The sequence below is a fragment of the Acipenser ruthenus genome, chromosome 7, assembly GCF_902713425.1.
Source record: "Acipenser ruthenus chromosome 7, fAciRut3.2 maternal haplotype, whole genome shotgun sequence".
NCBI lineage: Eukaryota > Metazoa > Chordata > Actinopteri > Acipenseriformes > Acipenseridae > Acipenser > Acipenser ruthenus.
This window is the reverse complement of record NC_081195.1, coordinates 69,860,903-69,885,484: the sequence shown is the minus strand read 5'-3', so window position 1 is coordinate 69,885,484 and position 24,582 is coordinate 69,860,903. Positions and strand designations below refer to the sequence as shown.

General features: G+C 50.2%; 2 protein-coding genes across 4 annotated transcripts in view; both read left to right on the top strand.

Annotated features, from left to right (window-relative positions):
* The window catches only part of LOC117414715 (mitogen-activated protein kinase 11), a 24,900-nt gene extending 24,634 nt beyond the window's left edge, over positions 1-266 (top strand). The window contains exon 12 of one of the 2 annotated variants that reach the window (XM_059027795.1): positions 1-266. This exon is cut by the window's left edge and continues 2,909 nt beyond it. The gene's annotated coding sequence lies outside the window, so the exon portion shown is untranslated. The other variant, XM_059027796.1, reaches the window with a different exon arrangement.
* A 6,285-nt stretch (positions 267-6,551) lies between these two features.
* LOC117414718 (mitogen-activated protein kinase 12-like) lies at positions 6,552-23,992 on the top strand. Of its 2 annotated transcripts, XM_059027793.1 has the most exons (12): positions 6,552-6,822; positions 10,565-10,694; positions 12,483-12,541; positions 13,927-14,038; positions 14,702-14,731; positions 16,445-16,492; positions 16,792-16,906; positions 18,303-18,374; positions 19,240-19,319; positions 20,775-20,853; positions 21,329-21,502; positions 22,089-23,992. In XM_059027793.1, the coding sequence occupies exons 1-12, from the start codon at positions 6,704-6,706 to the stop codon at positions 22,154-22,156; spliced, it is 1,086 nt and encodes a 361-aa protein (XP_058883776.1). In that variant the 5' UTR covers positions 6,552-6,703; the 3' UTR covers positions 22,157-23,992. The 2 variants fall into 2 exon arrangements, with proteins under 2 accessions (XP_058883776.1, XP_058883777.1); XM_059027794.1 differs by lacking the exons at positions 6,552-6,822; positions 10,565-10,694 and adding an exon at positions 10,807-10,841.
* Positions 23,993-24,582: the final 590 nt, after the last annotated feature.

Below are 24,582 nucleotides of genomic sequence, written 5' to 3'. Positions count from 1 at the left end.
TACAGTCTCATCCTTTAACAGTCTGTCATGTGACTTGGATATTCTTATGTCTCATATGTGCCGGTCAGCGCTGCGTTCATTTTGTGTAGTTTTTAAATACCGGTGCCTTGAAGCAGCAGACTGTGAGCCCCTGGGTGTACAGAGCCCTGGAGAGGTGCAGGAGTGTTTCATTAGCTTTCTGCACTGTGAGGAGCTGAGGGCTGGGTTTCAAACAGCCCTGGAGAGGTGCACGAGTGTTTCATTAGCTTTCTGCACTGTTAGGAGCTGAGGGCTGGGTTTCAAACAGCCCTGGAGAGGTGCACGAGTGTTTCATTAGCTTTCTGCACTGTGAGGAGCTGAGGGCTGGGTTTCAAACAGCCCTGGAGAGGTGCAGGAGTGTTTCATTAGCTTTCTGCACTGTGAGGAGCTGAGGGCTGGGTTTCAAACAGCCCTGGAGAGGTGCACGAGTGTTTCATTAGCTTTCTGCACTGTGAGGAGCTGAGGGCTGGGTTTCAAACAGCCCATCCCAGCAGGACAGACTGAGACATGCATGTGTTTCTATAATTAGCAGAGCACCGCTGGGCTCTTGGGAAAGATGAAAAGCGTTTTTTTTTCTAATTAATGAACAAACACAACATGTGATCATCTCAGTTTTCCAGACCTCTCCGGGCGCACTGGCACAGGCCTGCTTGCTTATTTCATATATTCATTAAGTAAACGTGGTGACATGTTCATGAGTCCAGCAGGCTGGGCCAAAGCTTCAATTAATGATGGGATAAAGATCCAGAAATGGCACTGTTGAAATGCAACCTGTTTGATAAAGTGAAGCTGACTCAAATGAAGAATGGAATGAACTGTGGCTCTGAGAAGCCCTTGATGAACTTTGAGGCGTGCTCCTGCTCTAGATCATAGAGGCTGTGTGACGTCAATGGAAGCAGAGAACTTCTGGAATGACACAACAGGCCTGCTGCTACACTTCGGTGTCGTGAGATCAGCACCTCCTCTCTCTCAATTCAATTCAATTCAATTCAATGGTGCTTTATTGGCATGACTTACAATAGCAGGTGTTGCCAAAGCAATTATACAATACATACATGTATACAGTGCCTTGCGAAAGTATTCGGCCCCCTTGAACTTTGCGACCTTTTGCCACATTTCAGGCTTCAAACATAAAGATATGAAACTGTAATTTTTTGTGAAGAATCAACAACAAGTGGGACACAATCATGAAGTGGAACGAAATTTATTGGATATTTCAAACTTTTTTAACAAATAAAAAACTGAAAAATTGGGCGTGCAAAATTATTCAGCCCCCTTAAGTTAATACTTTGTAGCGCCACCTTTTGCTGCGATTACAGCTGTAAGTCGCTTGGGGTATGTCTCTATCAGTTTTGCACATCGAGAGACTGACATTTTTGCCCATTCCTCCTTGCAAAACAGCTCGAGCTCAGTGAGGTTGGATGGAGAGCATTTGTGAACAGCAGTTTTCAGTTCTTTCCACAGATTCTCGATTGGATTCAGGTCTGGACTTTGACTTGGCCATTCTAACACCTGGAGATGTTTATTTGTGAACCATTCCATTGTAGATTTTGCTTTATGTTTTGGATCATTGTCTTGTTGGAAGACAAATCTCCGTCCCAGTCTCAGGTCTTTTGCAGACTCCATCAGGTTTTCTTCCAGAATGGTCCTGTATTTGGCTCCATCCATCTTCCCATCAATTTTAACCATCTTCCCTGTCCCTGCTGAAGAAAAGCAGGCCCAAACCATGATGCTGCCACCACCATGTTTGACAGTGGGGATGGTGTGTTCAGGGTGATGAGCTGTGTTGCTTTTACGCCAAACATAACGTTTTGCATTGTTGCCAAAAAGTTCGATTTTGGTTTCATCTGACCAGAGCACCTTCTTCCACATGTTTGGTGTGTCTCCCAGGTCGCTTGTGGCAAACTGTAAATGACACTTTTTATGGATATCTTTAAGAAATGGCTTTCTTCTTGCCACTCTTCCATAAAGGCCAGATTTGTGCAGTATACGACTGATTGTTGTCCTATGGACAGAGTCTCCCACCTCAGCTGTAGATCTCTGCAGTTCATCCAGAGTGATCATGGGCCTCTTGGCTGCATCTCTGATCAGTCTTCTCCTTGTATGAGCTGAAAGTTTAGAGGGACGGCCAGGTCTTGGTAGATTTGCAGTGGTCTGATACTCCTTCCATTTCAATATTATCGCTTGCACAGTGCTCCTTGGGATGTTTAAAGCTTGGGAAATCTTTTTGTATCCAAATCCAGCTTTAAACTTCTCCACAACAGTATCTCGGACCTGCCTGGTGTGTTCCTTGTTCTTCATGATGCTCTCTGCGCTTTAAACGGACCTCTGAGACTATCACAGTGCAGGTGCATTTATACGGAGACTTGATTACACACAGGTGGATTCTATTTATCATCATTAGTCATTTAGGTCAACGTTGGATCATTCAGAGATCCTCACTGAACTTCTGGAGAGAGTTTGCTGCACTGAAAGTAAAGGGGCTGAATAATTTTGCACGCCCAATTTTTCAGTTTTTTATTTGTTAAAAAAGTTTGAAATATCCAATAAATTTCGTTCCACTTCATGATTGTGTCCCACTTGTTGTTGATTCTTCACAAAAAATTACAGTTTCATATCTTTATGTTTGAAGCCTGAAATGTGGCAAAAGGTCGCAAAGTTCAAGGGGGCCGAATACTTTCGCAAGGCACTGTATATATAATGAATCATGAATACATATATATAAACAAACTGATTTATAAAGTACAGTAAAAAACAAACAAAAAAAAAATTATATCACTACTAACAATAAACATGTATCAGGACAATAAGCATTTACATAATACATACATGCCTACATACACAACAACATGCATACTGTATATACATAAGTGTGTGTGTGTCTCTGTGCAGAGCTCTCATTGTGTGTCCCTCAGTCTGTGACATGCAGACACATACTGGGCTGCTAGTTGGGCTGTGCTTCCCTCCTCTCCCAGGAGGATTGGGACTTTTTCAGGGTTGGTCATGTTTGGGAAGTTTGGGAGGGAATTTGCAAAGTCTATTTTCTGAGTATTTTTTACATTGAAGAAGGAAGTGCATCTCTGTCTCGACCTCTCCTGTCTCACAGTGACCACAGAGCCTTTCTTCTTTAGGAAGCCAGGTCTGCCGGTGACGGCCTTTCTCAATGGCCAGGCTGTGGTCACTGAGCCTGTACTTGGTCAGGATCTGTCTCTGCTTTGTATCTCTGACAGTAGAGAGATACTCCGCCAGAGTGTAATCTCTTTTTAGGGCCCGATAACAATCCAGTTTATTTTGAGATTTTGTGTCTGTGTCCCAATGTTTCAGATAGCAGTTTTTGGTTAGTTTTATAATTTGGTTGACTCTGATTGGGGGCTGGTAAGCAGTGCTGACCTGAAGCTGGTTTGTTTTAGTATTATTAGTTGGGTTCAGTGCAGTGAGCTTCAGGGCCAGCTGGCTTAGAGGACTCTTTTCAGGGCTGAGCTCTTGGGTTTGCATGGCCTCATACTGGAGGGAGTCTGATTCACTTTTCTTTAGGTGCATCCAAAACTTTAGTGCTCTTTTCTTTATATTTATGAGTGTTGGGTAACGGCCTAATTCTGCCCTGCATGCATGATTTGGTGTTTCTCTTTGCACCTGTAGGATGTTTTTGTAGAGTTCAGCATGCAGGGTTTCGATTGGGTGTTTGTCCCATTTAGTGTAGTCCTGTTGACTGAGTGGACCCCATATCTCACTACCATACAGCGCAATGGGCTGGATGACACTGTCAATTAATTTTAGCCATATTTTGATAGGAATATTTATTTTATAGAATCTTCTTTTGATGGCATAGAAAGCTCTTCTGGCTTTTTCCTTTAGTGCATTCACTGCTAGGTTAAAGCTCCCTGACGCACTGATAGTCCGGCCCAGGTACGTGTAGTCTGAGGTGTGTTCTAGTGTAGTGTTGTTTAGGGTGAAGTGGTATCTGTTTCCCTGAGTTCTGGCCTTTTTTTGAAAAATCATTATTTTGGTCTTTTTAAAGTTTACTGCCAGGGCCCAGGTCTGACAGTACTGCTCTAGCAGTGCCAGGCTCCGCTGCAGCCCCTGCTCTGTGGGCGACAGCAGGACCAGGTCATCTGCATAGAGCAGGAACATGACTTCGGTGTCGTGTAGAGTAAGGCTGGGGTCTGCAGACTGCTCCAACTGCTCTCTCTCTCTCTCAGTCCTGACCCTGCTGTGTGTGGAGGGGAGTGTGCAGACAGACTGCCCTGAGATCAGCGCCTCCTCTCTCTCTCTCTCTCAGTCCTGACCCTGCTGTGTGTGGAGGGGAGTGTGCAGACAGACTGCCCTGAGATCAGCGCCTCCTCTCTCTCTCTCTCTCTCTGTCCTGACCCTGCTGTGTGTGGAGGGGAGTGTGCAGACAGACTGCCCTGAGATCAGCGCCTCCTCTCTCTCTCTCTCTCAGTCCTGACCCTGCTGTGTGTGGAGGGGAGTGTGCAGACAGACTGCCCTGAGATCAGCGCCTCCTCTCTCTCTCTCTCTCAGTCCTGACCCTGCTGTGTGTGGAGGGGAGTGTGCAGACAGACTGCCCTGAGATCAGCGCCTCCTCTCTCTCTCTCTCTCTCTGTCCTGACCCTGTTGTGTGTGGAGGGGAGTGTGCAGACAGACTGCCCTGAGATCAGCGCCTCCTCTCTCTCTCTCTCTCAGTCCTGACCCTGCTGTGTGTGGAGGGGAGTGTGCAGACAGACTGCCCTGAGATCAGCGCCTCCTCTCTCTCTCTCTCTCTCAGTCCTGACCCTGCTGTGTGTGGAGGGGAGTGTGCAGACAGACTGCCCTGAGATCAGCGCCTCCTCTCTCTCTCTGTCTCTCTCACTCCTGTGTATCACACTGCTGTACTGAAGCATTGTAAAGTACAGAGAGGTATGGTAAAGCATAGAGAAGCATTGTAAAGCACAGAGAGGTCTGGTAAAGCATAGGGAAGCATTGTAAAGCACAGAGAGGTCTGGTAAAGCATAGGGAAGCATTGTAAAGCACAGAGAGGTCTGGTAAAGCATAGGGAAGCATTGTAAAGCACAGAGAGGTCTGGTAAAGCATAGGGAAGCATTGTAAAGCACAGAGAGGTCTGGCAAAGCATAGGGAAGCATTGTAAAGCATAGGGAAGCATTGTAAAGCACCTAGAGGTCTGGTAAAGCATAGAGAAGCATTGTAAAGCACAGAGAGGTCTGGTAAAGCACAGGGAAGCATTGTAAAGCACAGAGAGGTCTGGTAAAGCATAGGGAAGCATTGTAAAGCATAGGGAAGCATTGTAAAGCACAGAGATCTGGTAAAGCATAGGGAAGCATTGTAAAGCACAGAGAGGTCCGGTAAAGCATAGGGAAGCATTGTAAAGCACAGAGAGGTCTGGTAAAGCATAGGGAAGCATTGTAAAGCACAGAGAGGTCTGGTAAAGCATAGGGAAGCATTGTAAAGCACAGAGAGGTCTGGTAAAGCATAGGGAAGCATTGTAAAGCACAGAGAGGTCTGGTAAAGCATAGGGAAGCATTGTAAAGCATAGGGAAGCATTGTAAAGCACAGAGAGGTCTGGTAAAGCATAGAGAAGCATTGTAAAGCACAGAGAGGTCTGGTAAAGCATAGGGAAGCATTGTAAAGCACAGAGAGGTCTGGTAAAGCATAGGGAAGCACTGTAAAGCACAGAGGGGTCTGGTAAAGCATAGGGAAGCATTGTAAAGCATAGGGAAGCATTGTAAAGCACAGAGATCTGGTAAAGCATAGGGAAGTATTGTAAAGCACAGAGAGGTCCGGTAAAGCATAGGGAAGCATTGTAAAGCACAGAGAGGTCTGGTAAAGCATATGGAAGCATTGTAAAGCACAGAGAGGTCTGGTAAAGCAAAGGGAAGCGTTGTAAAGCATAGGGAAGCATTGTAAAGCACAGAGAAGTCTGGTAAAGCATAGAGAAGCATTGTAAAGCACAGAGAGATCTGGTAAAGCATAGGGAAGCATTGTAAAGCATAGGGAAGCATTGTAAAGCACAGAGAGGTCTGGTAAAGCATAGAGAAGCATTGTAAAGCACAGAGAGGTCTGGTAAAGCATAGGGAAGCATTTCGGTGAAACAGCAGCGTGTAGGGTCCTTCATTTCAGTGAAGCACCAGCGTGTAGCGTCCTTCATTTCAGTGAAACAGCAGCGTGTAGGGTCCTTCATTTCAGTGAAGCACCAGCGTGTAGGGTCCTTCATTTCAGTCCATGTTTAAAATGATCCTCAGTTTCACATTTCAGATGTATTTCTTTAAGCAGGATAGACAGAAGTCTTGAGAGAACTCGTTTCTCAGGGGGGTCCTGGCCATGTTGTTGTGCTAGTAAAGCTTGTTGCGCTTGTGTCGGGTTAGCCTCGCTATCTGTTTCAGTCGAGTGCACCGGTACTGCACCTGTGCTTGTTGCGAGGGAGAGAAGGCAGTGGCCGAGCCGCTGTGCCCCCCTGTCTGTGCCTCGCTCTGCGCTTCAGAAAGCGGTGGATGGTTACCCAACAAAGACGGGAGGGACCGCACAGCCGCAAGCACTCACACACACACACAGAGAGAGACACGCTGTGCGTCTCACAGCTCACTCCCTCTCTCAGGCTGTCTGAAGAACAAACAAAACGAGAGCGTTTCACAAGGAACTGCGAGAGAGAACGAGAGATCGTCACCGTGAGTTTTTTAAAGTTTCAATCGAAATGTCGTCCAGCAGAAGAGTGGGCTTCTATCGGCAAGACATCAGCAAGACGGTTTGGGATGTCCCGGATCGGTACACCGACCTGAAGTCGGTGGGTTCGGGGGCGTACGGAGCTGTGTGGTGAGGAAGCTGTATCTATCTATCTATCTATACTGGGTTATTGCACGGCTCTGATTCATTGAGATCGAGGAAGGCAGCCTGGCAATCAAGCGTTGTTTATTTTTCTTGGGATTGCCCCCAGTGAATGACTTGCTGCTCCTTGTTGTAATTCGTTAAGGGTAACACTGAAACGGGGCGCTGCCGTCCCGTCCTGCACCGCGGAATACTAGAGATAAGGGAGTGCAATCTCTTGTTTTTATTTATGAGGGACGAAGCGTAGTGGCTTTGCCCGGTTTGTGTGAAGCTTTGTGCTTCCCGTTCCGTGTGTCAGGGTTGTGTTTTGCTTTTGTTCATGGAAGAAGGGCCAGCATGCTGTCTTCCGGGTTGCAAAAGCCGAGTCTGTGGTTAATAGAGGTAAAACTTTTTTTTTTAAATCCCAAAACAGTACTACATAAACAAGAAGGATTGAACTCGGTTTATTTATCTATTTATCCTTGCTTTAGCCACCCCCGCCCGGCTCGGCTCGGCTCGGCTCGGCTCCAGTCCAGTCCAGTCCAGTCCGCTCCACTCCACTCCACTCCACTCCACTCCACTCCACTCCACTCCACTGTTGTAGTCGGTCACACCGCTTCTTCACTGAAGAGTGGGACTCGTTATTTCGCAACATGTCTCTGTGACGTGTTTAGGAACGCTGAAGCAGGCAGGTAGATAGCGCGAGACTCACATGGGAGACAGATAGTAGAAAATCCTCGATTGACATTTTCACTTTCAGCAGCATCTCATAGCCATGGAGTGCCAGAGTTTTAGGGGAGGGGGTCACCCAACTAGTGAAGGAACAGAATTAGTCAAATACTGGGATATGAGAATAATGAGAGAATCTTCTGCAAATCAGAACCTGTATGTTAACTTAATGTATGTATTCTGCATTGATAAAACATGTGTCTAATAGATAAGCCTGGCTCTCTATACTATCAGGGGAGTGGAGGGGTGCTTTAATGATCCAGCACTCTGTAGAGGGGTGGAGGGGTGCTTTAATGATCCAGCACTCTGTAGAGGGGTGGAGGGGTGCTTTAATGATCCAGCACTCTGTAGAGGGGTGGAGGGGTGCTTTAATGATCCAGCGCTCTGTAGAGGGGTGGAGGGGTGCTTTAATGATCCAGCGCTCTGTAGAGGGGTGGAGGGGTGCTTTAATGATCCAGCGCTCTGTAGAGGGGTGGAGGGGTGCTTTAATGATCCAGCGCTCTGTAGAGGGGTGGAGGGGTGCTTTAATGATCCAGCGCTCTGTAGAGGGGTGGAGGGGTGCTTTAATGATCCAGCGCTCTGTAGAGGGGTGGAGGGGTGCTTTAATGATCCAGCGCTCTGTAGGGGAGTGGAGGGGTGCTTTAATGATCCAGCGCTCTGTAGGGGAGTGGAGGGGTGCTTTAATGATCCAGCGCTCTGTAGAGGAGTGGAGGGGTGCTTTAATGATCCAGCGCTCTGTAGAGGGAGTGGAGGGGTGCTTTAATGATCCAGCACTCTGTAGAGGGGTGGAGGGGTGCTTTAATGATCCAGCGCTCTGTAGAGGGGTGGAGGGGTGCTTTAATGATCCAGCGCTCTGTAGAGGAGTGGAGGGGTGCTTTAATGATCCAGCGCTCTGTAGGGGAGTGGAGGGGTGCTTTAATGATCCAGCGCTCTGTAGAGGGAGTGGAGGGGTGCTTTAATGATCCAGCACTCTGTAGAGGGGTGGAGGGGTGCTTTAATGATCCAGCGCTCTGTAGAGGGGTGGAGGGGTGCTTTAATGATCCAGCGCTCTGTAGAGGGGTGGAGGGGTGCTTTAATGATCCAGCGCTCTGTAGAGGGGTGGAGGGGTGCTTTAATGATCCAGCGCTCTGTAGAGGAGTGGAGGGGTGCTTTAATGATCCAGCGCTCTGTAGGGGAGTGGAGGGGTGCTTTAATGATCCAGCGCTCTGTAGGGGAGTGGAGGGGTGCTTTAATGATCCAGCGCTCTGTAGGGGAGTGGAGGGGTGCTTTAATGATCCAGCGCTCTGTAGAGGGGTGGAGGGGTGCTTTAATGATCCAGCGCTCTGTATGGGAGTGGAGGGGTGCTTTAATGATCCAGCGCTCTGTAGAGGGGTGGAGGGGTGCTTTAATGATCCAGCGCTCTGTAGAGGAGTGGAGGGGTGCTTTAATGATCCAGCGCTCTGTAGAGGGGTGGAGGGGTGCTTTAATGATCCAGCGCTCTGTAGGGGAGTGGAGGGGTGCTTTAATGATCCAGCGCTCAGTAGAGGAGTGGAGGGGTGCTTTAATGATCCAGCGCTCTGTAGAGGGGTGGAGGGGTGCTTTAATGATCCAGCGCTCTGTAGGGGAGTGGAGGGGTGCTTTAATGATCCAGCGCTCTGTAGAGGGGTGGAGATCCATTCCTGGTTTTACTGTGAGTTTATTAAGACACACCTGAGCTTGTTACCTGTACACTGTATCTAATTAGTAAAACCTGGAATGCATAAAACCTGTGCAACAGGAGTCTTAATTCCGTCCCTGCCTTGTATTTGGAGCAGGTAAAGCACACACACCTGGGCTGTCTCAATTGAGAGCCACACAGTGCTGCCTCATGCCTTACAGACAGGAATCCTTAGGGCTTAGATCATCTGCACATTGCAGGGGCCATGGGGTCTTGTGCATGTTTCTTGTCATGTTAGATCTGTTCGTTGCAGGGGCTATGGGGTCTTGTTTCTTGTCATGTTATGGAACTGCTGTAGATATGCACTGGGATTGATGTGAAACAGCAAAGTGTGAATTCCCAACCCCAAACAAAACAATAATAAACGTTGTAAATAGAGGGTTCCTCTGCGTTGTCTGCGCTGTGTTCTGTTATTCAGAGCAGCACTGAAGTGGCCTCCGAAGCTGCCTTGATCTTGTGCTAACATGCACGAACAAGGAAGAGATTCCCTGAAGTAGCCCAGTACATGCAGGGTGCATTCTTTCAGCTGTCAGTAAATTAAACCCTTAAAACACCCCTACACTGCCACAGTGCAAACTGATCCACACCCACACACACACACACACACACACACACACTCACACACACTGCCACAGTGCAGACTGATCCACACCCACACACACCCACACCCACACCCACTGCCACAGTGCAAACTGATCCACACACACACACACACACACACACACTCACACTGTCTCACACACACACACACACTCACACACACACACACACTCACACACAGACACACACACACACTCTCTCACACACACACACACACACACTCACACTGCCACAGTGCAGACTGATCCACACCCACACCCACTGCCACAGTGCAAACTGATCCACACACACACACACACTCACACTCTCACACACACTGCCACAGTGCAGACTGATCCACCCACACCCACACCCACTGCCACAGTGCAGACTGATCCACACCCACACACACACTCACACTCTCACACACACTGTCACAGTGCAGACTGATCCACCCACACACTCACACACACACACAAGCAGTGTTAAAAATAAGATATACAAATTCAGATAACTACTCTGATGGCATTTTATTCAGTGTTTCATTGTCACATTTTATGCACAGGTAAGAACTAGCAGGCTCTATGCAGCAAGACTGTGAGCGTGTAAAAGGTACAGCACCACAATACAGCACTGTAGCATTCCCAGGTGGAGGCGCTATATAAACTGGGCAGTATGAAGTCTGTATCTCAGATGCTGCCCTGCTGTGCACTCTCGTTGTTGACGCTGTGTTTCTGTGATTGACAGCTCCTCCACAGACAAGCGGACTGGATCCAAAGTGGCAATCAAGAAGCTAAACCGACCCTTCCAGTCTGAGCTGTTTGCAAAGAGAGCCTACAGAGAGCTGCGACTCCTCAAGCACATGAAGCACGAGAACGTGAGTCTCCTTCTCTACTGTCAGCAGAGACACAGAGACACAGAGACACACTGATACACACACACACACACACACACACACACACTGATCCACTGGAGACACTCGCACAGAGAGCTGCGGCTCCTCAAGCACATGAAGCACGAGAACGTGAGTCTCCTTCTCTACTGTCAGCACAGACACAGAGACACACTGATACACACACACACACACACACACACACACACACTGATCCACTGGAGACACTCGCACAGAGAGCTGCGGCTCCTCAACATGAAGCATGAGAACATGAGTCGAGGAGAGTGAGAGTGTTCAGCATCAAGAATGTAGCTTGGTAGCCCAGTCTGTAAACTGTGTGACTGGAGTGGGGCTGGAGACTGCGGTTGTGAGCAGGAGGGGGCAGGTCTGTACAGCGCAGAGACACTAGGAACATGCTCACTGATTGCCCAGCTCCCCAGCCACTGTCCTTCACAGTCCTTCACATAGAACAGCCATTGCAGTTAACATGGGGATTATACAAGGAAGGCTTTCAGGTAGCTTGTTTTCCATGCTGTGCTTTAGGATGCTTTCAGAGTACGAGGAGACGACATTATGCACTCTTCTTATTAATGAAAATCACCAAATCCACTTCCATTAATTGAGGGAATAAGAGGGGGCAGGCAGAGCAGTACTGGAGTGGAGTGCTGGCTGGCTGGCTGGGAGGGAGCCGGGCGGGCAGGCAGGCAGACAGGCAGGCAGGCAGGGAAACGGACAGGCAGGCAGGCAGGGAGACGGGCAGGCAGGCAGGCAGGGAGACGGGCAGGCAGGCAGGGAGACGGGCAGGCAGGCAGGGAGACGGGCAGGGAGACGGACAGGCGGGCAGGCAGGCAGGGCGATGGGCAGGCAGGCAGGCATGGAGACGGGCAGGCAGGGAGACGGGCAGGCAGGGAGACGGGCAGGCAAGCGGGCAGGCAGGGAGACGGGCAGGCAAGCGGGCAGGCATGGAGACGGGCAGGCAGGGAGACGGGCAGGCAAGCGGGCAGGCAGGGAGACGGGCAGGCAGGGAGACGGGCAGGCATGGAGACGGGCAGGCAGGGAGACGGGCAGGCAGGCGGGCAGAAAGGGAGACGGGCAGGCAGGCAGGGAGACGGGCAGGCAGGTAGGCAGGGCGATGGGCAGGCAGGCAGGCATGGAGACGGGCAGGCAGGCAGGGAGACAGGCAGGCAGGTAGGCAGGGCGATGGGCAGGCAGGCAGGCATGGAGACGGGCAGGCAGGCAGGCAGGCAGGGAGACGGGCAGGCAGGTAGGCAGGGAGACGGGCGGGCAGGCAGGCATGGAGACGGGCAGGCAGGCAGGGAGACAGGCAGGCAGGTAGGCAGGGCGATGGGCAGGCAGGCAGGCATGGAGGCAGGCAGGCAGGCAGGCAGGGAGACGGGCAGGCAGGCAGGGAGACGGGCAGGCAGGCAGGGAGACAGGCAGGCAGGTAGGCAGGGCGATGGGCAGGCAGGCAGGCATGGAGACGGGCAGGCAGGCAGGCAGGCAGGGAGACGGGCAGGCAGGTAGGCAGGGAGACGGGCGGGCAGGCAGGCATGGAGATGGGCAGGCAGGCGGGCAGGCAGGGAGACAGACAGGCAGGGAGACAGGCAGGCAGGCAGGAATACAATCAAGGGAGGTCCAGTTGTAGTGCTACTTTGCAAAGTCATCGCAGCTCAGTAAAGCATTGTAACCCTGCACTTGAGTATGAGGGTCCAGTGATCTGAAGGGATAGAGCCCCGCCTCCTCCATTTCTCATCTCGCTATTGGTCCCTCCAGGTCATTGGGCTGGTGGATGTGTTCACCCCTGACGTCTCATTGGACAGATTCCAGGACTTGTGAGTTGCTGCTTCTTTTTTAATATTATTGTTATTATTCATGAACATTCACTGAGAAAACACAACACTCATCTTAATAATAATGCATGAATATATGACTTCCTGTGTATAAATAAATATCAGCATTCCTTGTAAACCTTGAACTCTTTATAGAAACGTGGCCGCTTTCTCAAATCTGTGTGCTTGTGTAAAACAAGGGGGGAATGGAGAAGCTCTGTGATTTCAGATCAGTGCTGGTTCTTTTGAAGCAGTCCAGTGAGGGCAGTGTCCCAGGGCACTGGTAACCCAGCCTCAGTGTCGTAGACACGCCCTGCTTGTAAACAGGTTTGAGAGCCTGGGGGCTGCTGGACGGGTCTTCAGAGGGACTGCTCGTTCTCTTTGTGCCCTGTGGCTGCTGGATTGCGTTGGCTGTTTCGAGTGATCAGTGGGCTTGTTTCACTCCTCATGTTCTGAATTTGACGGTGTGTGTGAGCTTGAGGTTGAATGTACATTGTTCACTTCCTGTGTGAGGCTGGGAGGTGAGGTTAGCTCTTCGGTGGTGTGAGCGTGTGCAGAACAGGATCCCACTCACAAGCAGTGCAGCAGCTTTACCCCCCAATACAAAACCTAGAAAAGACAGTGCCTGGATTGAGTGCAAACACAATGCCATTGAGAGGTTTCTCAGCCAGGTTATATCACATGTATGACACTTTTCTGTGAGACAGTCTGTGACTCTCACAATTAGCAGATGAAGCCCAGATTTGTTTCTTTGCATACCGCACACGTGGTGTCAAGCAGCAGAGTCACAAGTAGCTCTGCCTTTACTCCCCTTGCAATGTCTGCAGCTCAGCCCACTGTGACTAATGCATTTCAGTGTAGGAGGCAGAAGACATGCACACTCTCTCACTCTCTCACTGTCTCACTCTCTGCAGCTACCTGGAGATGCCCTTCATGCACACTCTCTCACTCTCTCACTCTGCAGCTACCTGGTGATGCCCTTCATGCACACTCTCTCACTCTCTCACTCTGCAGCTACCTGGTGATGTCATTCATGCACACTCTCTCACTCTCTCACTCTGCAGCTACCTGGTGATGCCCTTCATGCACACTCTCTCACTCTGCAGCTACCTGGTGATGCCCTTCATGCACACTCTCTCACTCTCTCACTGTCTCACTCTCTTCAGCTACCTGGTGATGCCCTTCATGCACACTCTCTCACTCTCTCCTCCCTGCAGCTACCTGGTGATGCCCTTCGTGGGCACTCTCTCACTCTCTCACTGTCTCACTCTCTTCAGCTACCTGGTGATGCCCTTCATGCACACTCTCTCACTCTCTCACTGTCTCACTCTCTTCAGCTACCTGGTGATGCCCTTCATGCACACTCTCTCACTCTCTCCTCCCTGCAGCTACCTGGTGATGCCCTTCATGGGCACTGACCTGGGCAGGATCATGAAGCTGGAGAGGCTGACGGAGGACCGCATCCAGTTCCTGGTCTATCAGATCCTGAAGGGCCTCAAGGTGATAGTGCAAGAGAGAGAGAGAGAGAGAGAAAGTGAGCCAATATCACCCAGCGAGTGTGAGAGTGAGAGTGAGCTGGTATCTATTAGACAGTTCCTCCTGTATGTGCAGCAGTGTGAGTGTGAGAGTGAGCTGGTATCTATTAGACAGTGCCTCCTGTATGTGCAGCAGTGTGAGAGTGAGAGTGAGCTGGTATCTATTAGACAGTGCCTCCTGTATGTGCAGCAGTGTGAGTGTGAGAGTGAGTTGGTATCTATTAGACAGCGCCTCCTGTATGTGCAGCAGTGTGAGTGTGAGCTGGTATCTATTAGACAGTGCCTCCTGTATGTGCAGCAGTGTGAGTGTGAGAGTGAGCTGGTATCTATTAGACAGCGCCTCCTGTATGTGCAGCAGTGTGAGTGTGAGAGTGAGTTGGTATCTATTAGACAGTGCCTCCTGTATGTGCAGCAGTGTGAGAGTGAGTTGGTATCTATTAGAGAGCGCCTCCTGTATGTGCAGCAGTGTGAGAGTGAGCTGGTATCTATTAGACAGTGCCTCCTGTATGTGCAGCAGTGTGAGTGTGAGAGTGAGCTGGTATCTATTAGATAGTGCCTCCTGTATGTGCAGCAGTGTTTGTGTAACAGGCTGAATTGCTCACTGCTCTTCTCTTTCTTCTTTCCACAGTATATCCACTCATCAGGAATCATTCACAGGGTACCTGCACTCCGTCCACACTTGTACAGGGATTCACTTTCATTTCATTCACACTTTAAAGCATGCAAGCTTTTAGTTCTGTAATCAGCATTTATCTTAAAACACCAAATGTCCACCTTTCATGGTAGTAATGTAACTTTGTATGTTTGGTTAAAGGTGCTATGACTGTTGGGTGTATAATTAAGGGATAATGGCATTGCTGTTGTGTGATACGAGGTAATAATGGAGTTAATAAAGCCTGAGACCGGATCTCAAGGAACTGGTCACAGCAATGTCATTATCACTGCTATACCCCAACCTTGTAAAGTGAGTTCTGTACCTGTGCTTGCCTGAAGTAATCCCTGCAGTCCAGTGAAAGGGGTTCTGTTTCTGAGAGCAGGGCTCCGGAGTCCCTGTCCAGCGTTTCCTCAGTAAGCAGTGCTTTTAAAACAGCTGGCATCTCAGCCCTGCTTTATTGAGCAATAACAGAACAGCTGGCCTCTCAGCCCTGCTGTATTGAGCAATAACAGAACAGCTGGCTTCTCAGCCCTGCTGTATTGAGCAATAACAGAACAGCTGGCCTCTCAGCCCTGCTTTATTGAGCAATAACAGAACAGCTGGCCTCTCAGCCCTGCTTTATTGAGCAATAACAGAACAGCTGGCCTCTCAGCCCTGCTTTATTGAGCAATAACAGAACAGCTGGCCTCTCAGCCCAGCTTTATTGAGCAATAACAGAACAGCTGGCCTCTCAGCCCTGCTTTATTGAGCAATAACAGAACAGCTGGCACCTCAGCCCTGCTTTATTGAGCAATAACAGAACAGCTGGCCTCTCAGCCCTGCTTTATTGAGCAATAACAGAACAGCTGGCCTCCATAGAACACAATGGGAGAGCAGGGCCCGGCTGTTATATCATGAAAATGAATTGGATTTAATTGCACCATCTACTGGTGCCAACACAGACCAACATGTTTAGCTTCAGTTCACCCAACAGTAAAGCCATGCTTTTGTGAAACATGTCAAGCTTCATGAGGCAAGACCCTGTTGAGAATCACAGTACTATCGCCGAGATGCTGCTCGCCACAAACGTGCTCCTGTCAGCAAGTACAAAGTACATTAGAGGCGACCCCACAGTTAAACACAGATAACACAGCAATGCAGGCATGGGAATAAGACTGCCAGTCACTGCATTCAACCAGATGGGACTGTGGGCTTAGTCAGCCCCTGTGTATAGGCTGTTCTGTTCATGGTGCTGTCCCAAAGTGAATCCCCTGGACTGCGATCCCTCCCCAGAGGCACTGCAGTGCATGCTGGTACATTTCATCACACGCGCTGATGTATTTATTATACATTAGATCAGAAGTGTAGGAGGGTTCAGGTACAGTACAGTGTGATCAGGTGAAGTGTAGGAGGGTTCAGGTACAGTGTGATCAGGTGAAGTGTAGGAGGGTTCAGGTACAGTGTGATCAGGTGAAGTGTAGGAGGGTTCAGGTACAGTGTGATCAGGTGAAGTGTAGGAGGGTTCAGGTACAGTGTGATCAGGTGAAGTGTAGGAGGGTTCAGGTACAGTGTGATCAGGTGAAGTGTGATCAGGTGAAGTGTAGGAGGGTTCAGGTACAGTGTGATCAGGTGAAGTGTAGGAGGGTTCAGGTACAGTGTGATCAGGAGTTTGGAGTTTGCTCCTGTTTGTTGGTTTCAATTCTAACTCAAAATCTTGAACTCCTCTATTCCTCCCAGGACCTCAAACCTGGAAATCTGGCCGTCAACCAGGACTGTGAGTTAAAGGTAACCCGTGTTTATAATTGAGTGTGAGATTTAATGGGGGCTGAGTGCTGGTTCTTGTAGCAGTCTGTCTGTCTGTCTGTGTATGTGCTTGCGAGTGTGTTGTGCTGTCTGATTTGAATTTTATGCATTGTTATATATATATTTTTCTTAGAAGACATGCAGTAAAGGCTTATTTTACCAGAGTAACCCTGCTGGATACTGGTGTAAAGAGGGGGAATTCCCCTGAACGCTGGTGTTTCTCCTGCCCCCCCTGTACCCCTAAATGCTCGTGTCTCTGACTCCCTCCTCTCTGGTTCCAGATCCTGGACTTCGGTCTGGCCCGGCATGCGGACAGTGAGATGACGGGCTACGTGGTGACGCGCTGGTACCGAGCTCCAGAGGTCATCCTCAACTGGATGCACTACACCCAGACAGGTGAGCCCCTCCAGACAACACTCACTGTGAACCAGGCTGGGTGCTGGAGTCCCTGATCAGTCAGGTGCACTGTGAACCAGGCTGGGTGCTGGAGTCCCTGATCAGTCAGGTGCACTGTGAACCAGGCTGGGTGCTGGAGTCCCTGATCAGTCAGGTGCACTGTGAACCAGGCTGGGTGCTGGAGTCCCTGATCAGTCAGGTGCACTGTGAACCAGGCTGGGTGCTGGAGTCCCTGATCAGTCAGGTGCATTGTGAACCAGGCTGGGTGCTGGAGTCCCTGATCAGTCAGGTGCACTGTGAACCAGGCTGGGTGCTGGAGTCCCTGATCAGTCAGGTGCACTGTGAACCAGGCTGGGTGCTGGAGTCCCTGATCAGTCAGGTGCACTGTGAACCAGGCTGGGTGCTGGAGTCCCTGATCAGTCAGGTGCATTGTGAACCAGGCTGGGTGCTGGAGTCCCTGATCAGTCAGGTGCATTGTGAACCAGGCTGGGTGCTGGAGTCCCTGATCAGTCAGGTGCATTGTGAACCAGGCTGGGTGCTGGAGTCCCTGATCAGTCAGGTGCACTGTGAACCAGGCTGGGTGCTGGAGTCCCTGATCAGTCAGGTGCACTGTGAACCAGGCTGGGTGCTGGAGTCCCTGATCAGTCAGGTGCATTGTGAACCAGGCTGGGTGCTGGAGTCCCTGATCAGTCAGGTGCATTGTGAACCAGGCTGGGTGCTGGAGTCCCTGATCAGTCAGGTGCATTGTGAACCAGGCTGGGTGCTGGAGTCCCTGATCAGTCAGGTGCATTGTGAACCAGGCTGGGTGCTGGAGTCCCTGATCAGTCAGGTGCACTGTGAACCAGGCTGGGTGCTGGAGTCCCTGATCAGTCAGGTGCACTGTGAACCAGGCTGGGTGCTGGAGTCCCTGATCAGTCAGGTGCACTGTGAACCAGGCTGGGTGCTGGAGTCCCTGATCAGTCAGGTGCACTGTGAGCCAGGCTGGGTGCTGGAGTCCCTGATCAGTCAGGTGCACTGTGAACCAGGCTGGGTGCTGGAGCCCCTGATCAGTCAGGTGCACTGTGAACCAGGCTGGGTGCTGGAGTCCCTGATCAGTCAGGTGCATTGTGAACCAGGCTGGGTGCTGGAGTCCCTGATCAGTCAGGTGCATTGTGAACCAGGCTGGGTGCTGGAGTCCCTGATCAGTCAGGTGCATTGTGAACCAGGCTGGGTGCTGGAGTCCCTGATCAGTCAGGTGCATTGTGAACCAGGCTGGGTGCTGGAGTCCCTGATCAGTCAGGTGCATTGTGAACCGCACCCTTCTCCTGTCGAGGCATCGGAGAGGAAATGTTCTCTCTCTCTTAAGTTATCCGGCCTGACTGTCTCAGGTCTGATTCCCTGTGTCTCTCTCTCTCAGTGGATATCTGGTCGGTCGGCTGCATCATGGCTGAGATGCTGTCTGGGAAGCCTCTCTTCAAGGGGAACGATCGTATCCTTTAACAGGGAGACCCGTCTCTCCGTGCGGTTCCTGAACACACTGTGACCCCAGCTGACGGGTCCACACATCCATTCACACACACAGCTGAGATCTTGAGTAGAATAGATTCACAGGGGACGGAGGTGTGTCTGTGTGTCGCTTGGTCCTGTCTCACAGGGGAGGGATGTGTGTTGCTGGGTCCTGTCTCACAGGGGAGGGATGTGTGTCCCTGGGTCCTGTCTCACAGGGGAGGGAGGTGTGTCTGTGTGTCGCTGGATCCTGTCTCACAGGGGAGGGATGTGTGTCGCTGGGTCCTGTCTCACAGGGGAGGGAGGTGTGTCTGTGTGTCGCTGGATCCTGTCTCACAGGAGGGAGGTGTGTCGCTGGGTCCTGTCTCACAGGGGAGGGATGTGTGTCGCTGGATCCTGTCTCACAGGGGAGGGATGTGTGTCGCTGGGTCCTGTCTCACAGGGGAGGGAGGTGTGTCTGTGTGTCGCTGGGTCCTGTCTCACAGGGGAGGGAGGTGTGTCTGTGTGTCGCTGGATCCTGTCTCACAGGAGGGAGGTGTGTCGCTGGGTCCTGTCTCACAGGGGAGGGAGGTGCGTCTGTGTGTCGCTGGGTCCTGTCTCACAGGGGAGGGATGTGTGTCGCTGGGTCCTGTCTCACAGGGGAGGGATGTGTGTCGCTGGGTCCTGTCTCACAGGGGAGGGATGTGTGTCGCTGGATCCTGTCTCACAGGGGAGGGATGTGTGTCGCTGGGTCCTGTCTCACAGGGGAGGGAGGTGTGTCTGTGTGTCGCTGGGTCCTGTCTCACAGGAGGGAGGTGTGTCTGTGTGTCGCTGACTATTTCCAGAACCCCCTTGACGTTGACCCCCAGATCTGGACCAGCTGACAGAGATCATGAAGATCACAGGGACGCCGACACAGGACTTCATTCACAAGCTGCAGAGCCAGGACGTGAGTTTTTTCACTTCACTTTTCCACCCTGCAATACACATTGAGAAACAGGATGTAGAATAAACCCCAATATTGCTGTGAAACGGCCCTCTGAAACAGCTTTGTATCACTTTATCAAGTCAGTTAGTTAGGTCTCATTAAAATAGGTATACTGTTTAGTTATTGTTATTAAATGTAGTTCAGGGTGCTGAGTGATTCTGATTACTCGAGGGCAGTGCAGACAGTAAGCCGGCTCGTTGGTAGCCTCTTGCCCTCTCGCGGAGTGGATATCATCTCATATCATGCAGTAAGAATCTCATGTTGACGAGACAAGGCGTCGCGATGGCATGGGGGTCTGTGGTGGGCTGTCAGGGTGCAATGCCAGGGCCAGGCTGCTGCCCGCTGCGTGATTGAACTGTCAGGGCTGGGAAGGAGCCAGGCTGCTGCCTGCTGCGTGATTGAACTGTCAGGGCTGGGAAGGAGCCAGGCTGCTGCCCGCTGCGTGATTGAACTGTCAGGGCTGGGAAGGAGCCAGGCTGCTGCCCGCTGCGTGATTGAACTGTCAGGGCTGGGAAGGAGCCAGGCTGCTGCCCGCTGCGTGATTGAACTGTCAGGGCTGGGAAGGAGCCAGGCTGCTGCCCGCTGCGTGATTGAACTGTCAGGGCTGGGAATAGCCAGGCTGCTGCCCGCTGCGTGATTGAACTGTCAGGGCTGGGAAGGAGCCAGGCTGCTGCCCGCTGCGTGATTGAACTGTCAGGGCTGGGAAGGAGCCAGGCTGCTGCCCGCTGCGTGATTGAACTGTCAGGGCTGGGAAGGAGCCAGGCTGCTGCCCGCTGCGTGATTGAACTGTCAGGGCTGGGAAGGAGCCAGGCTGCTGCCCGCTGCGTGATTGAACTGTCAGGGCTGGGAAGGAGCCAGGCTGCTGCCCGCTGCGTGATTGAACTGTCAGGGCTGGGAAGGAGCCAGGCTGCTGCCCGCTGCGTGATTGAACTGTCAGGGCTGGGAAGGAGCTAGGCTGCTGCCCGCTGCGTGATTGAACTGTCAGGGCTGGGAAGGAGCCAGGCTGCTGCCCACTGCGTGATTGAACTGTCAGGGCTGGGAAGGAGCCAGGCTGCTGCCTGCTGCGTGATTGAACTGTCAGGGCTGGGAAGGAGCCAGGGTGCTGCCCGCTGCGTGATTGAACTGTCAGGGCTGGGAAGGAGCCAGGCTGCTGCCCGCTGCGTGATTGAACTGTCAGGGCTGGGAAGGAGCCAGGCTGCTGCCCGCTGCGTGATTGAACTGTCAGGGCTGGGAAGGAGCCAGGCTGCTGCCCGCTGCGTGATTGAACTGTCAGGGCTGGGAATCCCATGGAAGTGTCTTCAGGGGAGTCTAAAACTTTTTTTAACTCAGATTGGCGGGTTTTATTCTTTGGCAGAACACAGAAGAAACAAAGTCAAAGCTTTATTCTCTTCTTCTCTATTCCCTTTTTTTTTCCAGGCTAAGAATTACATCATGAGTTTACCCAAAGTCCAGAAGAAAGACTTGCAAGTGCTTTTTTCAAAAGCAAACCCTCTAGGTAGGTGCGCTGTGGTTTGAAAAGGTCAGAATATTCTCTTCAGAAATTCCTGGTACAGGACAGTGCTGGAGAGCCCAGGCTTCAAGTTCAGTATTGAAGCGTCCCATAAAAGGGCAGCTGAGAGTTTTAATGATCAATATCTAATAGTCAACAGTGCTGGAGAGCTGAGAGAGTGCTGGTCTGTGTGTGGTGCAGTGCTGGTCTGTGTGTGATGCAGTGCTGGTCTGTGTGTGATGCAGTGCTGGTCTGTGTGAATGCTGTGTGTGATGCAGTGCTGGTCTGTGTGTGTGATGCAGTGCTGGTCTGTGTGTGATGCAGTGCTGGTCTGTGTGTAATGCAGTGCTGGTCTGTGTGTGATGCAGTGCTGGTCTGTGTGAATTCTGTGTGTGATGCAGTGCTGGTCTGTGTGTGGTGCAGTGCTGGTCTGTGTGTGATGCAGTGCTGGTCTGTGTGTAATGTGCCTCGCTGTCCCCAGCGGTCAGTCTGCTGGAGAAGATGCTGGTTCTGGACGCTGAGCGGAGGATCACAGCGGCCGAGGCGCTGGCTCACCCGTACTTCGAATCGTACCGAGAACCCGACGAGGAGACCGAGGCTGAGCCCTACGATGAGACCCTGGACCACACAGACATGCCTGTGGAACAGTGGAAACGTGAGAGAGAGAGAGAAAGACGTGTTATTAAGACTGCTGTTTTGTTTTATTAAAGCCTTTTTTGATTACTTCAATAATGTTTCATATACTGAAAACCAGGCTGCTACTGTTTCTATAATTCATTTGAATAGTATTTTAAATGAAATGTGTAATTGAAGCTTAGCGCAGAGCGATGTCTATCTGGTATCCTTGCTGTTAATTTTTGTTTGCTGATTAATTCAATTTGCAAGTGTGAGTTGGGATGGAAATCAGGCTCCCATTGCATAGCAGTTTGATCCATTCCTGATTTTACTGAGTTTAGTAAGACTCACCTGAGCTTCTAACCTTGTTAACAAGGTGTGGGTGAAACTACTATGCAATAGGAGTCTAATTCCCATGCATGGGTGAGTGAGGGATTGGAGGAGTCTGACTCTCTCTCCCTCTCCCTCTCTCTCTCCCTCTCCCTCTCCCTCTCCCTCTCCCTCTCCCTCTCTCTCTCTCCCTCTCCCTCTCCCTCTCCCTCTCCCTCTCCCTCTCCCTCTCCCTCTCCCTCTCCCTCTCTCTCTCTCTCTCTCTCTCTCTCTCTCTCTCTCTCTCTCCCCCCCAGGTCACACGTTCACGGAGATCCTAACCTTCAAGCCCGCAGTGCTGGTATCTCGAGAGACGTTGCTGTGATGCTGGAGTGGAGCGGGCTGGCTGTGTGCGCTGAGGGGAGAAGGGCAGCATTGCTACACGTGCAATCAACAGGGACTGCACCAGAGAACTATCCCAGCCTGACTTCAAACAAACAACCAGGAAACCTGAGTGGGACGCTCGGTACTGAGATCAGGGATGGAAATAAGACTCCTATTGCACAGCAGTGTCACCCATGCCAGCTTTGTTAGCCCCAGTGTGTATAGATAACAAGCTCAGATGTGTCTTATTAAACCCACAGTAAAACCAGGAATGGGTCAGTCATGTTTTCATCCCTGGTCTACCTTAACCTCTCATCTCCATGTGTGTTACTGTCGTGAGTGATCCTCTCCATGTGTGTTACTGTCCTGAGTGATCCTCTCCATGTGTGTTACTGTCCTGAGTGATCCTCTCCATGTGTGTTACTGTCCTGAGTGATCCTCTCCATGTGTGTTACTGTCCTGAGTGATCCTCTCCATGTGTGTTACTGTCCTGAGTGATCCTCTCCATGTGTGTTACTGTCCTGAGTGATCCTCTCCATGTGTACAGTCTGGGTGGCAGCGTTTCTGATCAGAATTGCTCTAAACCCCTGAGCACTGTGTAAACAGGAACATGTTTAAAAGTGGCTGGGGTTTGAAGGAACTGTTTTCTGCTCGTGTGCTTAAGACCCAAGACCAATGTGTGCCGGGACATTTTCAACTGAGTGTAACATCAAAAACCAAAAAACCAACACCACAAAATAAAACTCGATCTTATGTTGGAAACCACGTCCCCTTTAAATGTGATGTTATGCAGCTATGATTTTTGTCAATATACTGCTGTTTGTTTAGATGGGATTTTTACACTGGACACATTGCCACCCGGTGGCTTAGGGTTAAATATGTTGAAAGAATTTTTAAAGGGTCTTAAAGGGAAAGCTGATTTCAATTTGGTGTATTGTCTTTACTCTCCAGGATGTCAGGTTTATATTGTGAGGGGATTATTAATGGGTTAGAATTGTCTCAGAGCTTTACGATGTCCAAGCTGTCCACAAAGTGTGACAGGAAGTGGAACCAAATAAACTTTACAGTATTACAGATCTATGAGACTCAGGATGCAATGTGAATAAGAGAATGGAGTGCTGTATTACAGATCTGTGAGAGGAGGGACACAGTGTGAATAAGAGAATGGAGTGCTGTATTACAGATCTGTGAGAGGAGGGACACAGTGTGAATAAGAGAATGGAGTGCTGTATTACAGATCTGTGAGAGGAGGGACACAGTGTGAATAAGAGAATGGAGTGCTGTATTACAGATCTGTGAGAGGAGGGACACAGTGTGAATAAGAGAATGGAGTGCTGTATTACAGATCTGTGAGAGGAGGGACACAGTGTGAATAAGAGAATGGAGTGCTGTATTACAGATCTATGAGACTCAGGATGCAATGTGAATAAGAGAATGGAGTGCTGTATTACAGATCTGTGAGAGGAGGGACACAGTGTGAATAAGAGAATGGAGTGCTGTATTACAGATCTGTGAGAGGAGGGACACAGTGTGAATAAGAGAATGGAGTGCTGTATTATAGATCTGTGAGAGGAGGGACACAGTGTGAATAAGAGAATGGAGTGCTGTATTACAGATCTGTGAGAGGAGGGACACAGTGTGAATAAGAGAATGGAGTGCTGTATTACAGATCTGTGAGAGGAGGGACACAGTGTGAATAAGAGAATGGAGTGCTGTATTATAGATCTGAGGCTAGATTCTTTGGGACTGTCTGCTTGTCACCGTTTCTGTGCTGGTAAATGTTTAATTGGAAAACATGTTTGGATTTGTTTTAATAAAAGATTTTCTTTAAAAAAAATGGTTTGTGTTTTCTCTAACTTAAACATAGTAAAGGATCTGTCACTGCAGTCTCTATAGCACAGTAAAGGATCTCTCTCACTGCAGTCTATAGCACAGTAAAGGATCTCTCTCATTGCAGTCTCTATAGCACAGTAAAGGATCTCTATCATTGCAGTCTCTATAGCACAGTAAAGGATCTCTCACTGCAGTCTATAGCACAGTAAAGGATCTCTCTCACTGCAGTCTCTATAGCACAGTAAAGGATCTCTCTCACTGCAGTCTCTATAGCACAGTAAAGGATCTCTCTCACTGCAGTCTATAGCACAGTAAAGGAGCTCTCTCACTGCAGTCTCTATAGCACAGTAAAGGATCTCTCTCACTGCAGTCTCTATAGCACAGTAAAGGATCTCTCTCATTGCAGTCTCTATAGCACAGTAAAGGATCTCTCACTGCAGTCTATAGCACAGTAAAGGATCTCTCACTGCAGTCTATAGCACAGTAAAGGATCTCTCTCATTGCAGTCTATAGCACAGTAAAGGATCTCTCACTGCAGTCTAGCACAGTAAAGGATCTCTCTCACTGCAGTCTCTATAGCACAGTAAAGGATCT

Bases quoted from the DNA above. Each gene is read 5' to 3' on its own strand.
- LOC117414718 (XM_059027793.1), top strand. From the start codon at position 6,704: ATGTCGTCCAGCAGAAGAGTGGGCTTCTATCGGCAAGACATCAGCAAG. The intron at 14,039-14,701 runs GTGATAGTGCAA...TTCTTTCCACAG, and splicing joins AGATCCTGAAGGGCCTCAAG to TATATCCACTCATCAGGAAT. The intron at 21,503-22,088 runs GTGAGAGAGAGA...TCTCCCCCCCAG, and splicing joins GCCTGTGGAACAGTGGAAAC to GTCACACGTTCACGGAGATC.